The following is a 1,582-nucleotide window of genomic DNA, read 5'->3' as shown; positions in this document are numbered from 1 at the left end:
TTTAGGGGGGTTTTTTTTTTTTTTTAAATAAATAAAAATTCATTAAATTTAAATTAAACTTAGAGTCAAATTTACTTATAAAATACATAAATACAAGCGTAAGTTTGTTAAATTTGCGTAGATAGTCGGTAGGAAAAAATCATAAGTCAAGGGGTTAACGGATGTGACTAAACTTTCGAGCGATAGCGTGTGTAATATCTTTAAGTAATTATCAGGAAACTAAATGTCGCAGATTTGTACAGAGTCCGTTCAGTTTTTCCACGTTGAAACCGTGTCTTTTTTTCTATTCGACAGAGCTTAATGCACGTGTTGAAGTATCGTGGCAAAGTCACGGAGCCGGAAGCACGGTATTACATGAAACAAATGGTAACCGGCGTCGCGTATATCCACTCTCAGAAGGTTGTTCATCGAGATTTGAAGCCCGGTAATATGTTCCTATCGGATCGTATGATCGTCAAGATTGGAGACTTCGGATTGGCGACAAGGCTCGACGGACAGTGCAGACGAGTGTAAGTTTCCCGTTGATTTTACTGGATTGGGACAGTGGATTGTTAATAAACTTTTAAATAGACTGTCTTTATTTAATTTGAGATTTACGGGAGAAAACGTACGAACTATGCGAGTCATACAACAAGAATAAATAAATCGAAGTCAGATCAGAAAAATATCAGCTCCCACTTTTCCTAAACAAAAGACCCTCTCTACGTGTTGATTCATTTTTGACAGTAGCACTTTTCAAACGTGTACTCGAGGACGAAATATCCAACGGATTTTCTCTAATCATAACTACTACGTGAAATTTTCACAGGAAGACGAAAAATTAAAAATTGAAAAATTATCACTTTTCGTTTAAAAAAATTTTCAACACCGTCGCTGCCACCAGAAAATCGATAGCACGCTGGTTAATGCACCCCGGGCCGCATACGCTGCGTCGGTGGCAGCGAACGTGTTGTACAAAGAAAATTTGATCGAAATATAGTTTTTTCAATTATACTTTCTTCATTGGTTAGGTGGAGTTGTAATTTGTATAAATAACGAACTGGAGTTAATTTTTGTAAGGAATAATCTGAATGGTCAACGAATTATCCTTCTGCGGTACAATTGTTTAGAAATTTGTATGCATTGGAAAATTATCCTGTCCGTTTGATTTATATTTTATGGTATCACATTCTTTCACATTTGCATGTGTATTAAATAACATCGCATATTAATGTGCGGTAATCAGCGTGTTTTTCGTGATTATGCAAATTAAATGAATAATGGTCGAACGTAACAACTTTCGCTTATTTCTTATGTACTCGAGATATTAAAATTCACGTGTAGATTTAACGTAGTACACGATCAGTTCCGGTAAAAATTCAGAGAAGTATGATAAAACAGGAGTTCGCTCGTTTTGTCGAGGGTTTACGATCGTTTTGTAAGAACTTCTACTAAGAATAATTATCTCGTGAATATTTATCACTTGGAGCAACGTTTATGGTCGTCGAATTATGTTTTAATCAAATGAAATACATACGCGTTTAAAGTATGTTTGTATTTTAATACATATACACTACCAGACAAAAATTTGGGATCATTATGC

The 1,582-nt window shown here is 35.1% G+C and overlaps 1 protein-coding gene across 1 annotated transcript in view; it reads left to right on the top strand.

Annotated features, from left to right (window-relative positions):
- The window catches only part of LOC108574551 (serine/threonine-protein kinase PLK1-like), a 38,663-nt gene that overhangs the window by 34,225 nt on the left and 2,856 nt on the right, over positions 1 to 1,582 (top strand). The window contains exon 3 of the mRNA XM_017937160.1: positions 295 to 509. Within this exon, the coding sequence (XP_017792649.1) occupies positions 295 to 509 (215 nt within the window). The remainder of the gene's footprint in view (positions 1 to 294; positions 510 to 1,582) is intronic.

The sequence above is a fragment of the Habropoda laboriosa genome, unplaced genomic scaffold (assembly GCF_001263275.1).
Source record: "Habropoda laboriosa isolate 0110345459 unplaced genomic scaffold, ASM126327v1 scaffold175, whole genome shotgun sequence".
Taxonomy (NCBI): Eukaryota; Metazoa; Arthropoda; class Insecta; order Hymenoptera; family Apidae; genus Habropoda; species Habropoda laboriosa.
Note: the sequence above shows the minus strand (reverse complement) of the source record. Positions and strands in the feature narration are given on the sequence as shown.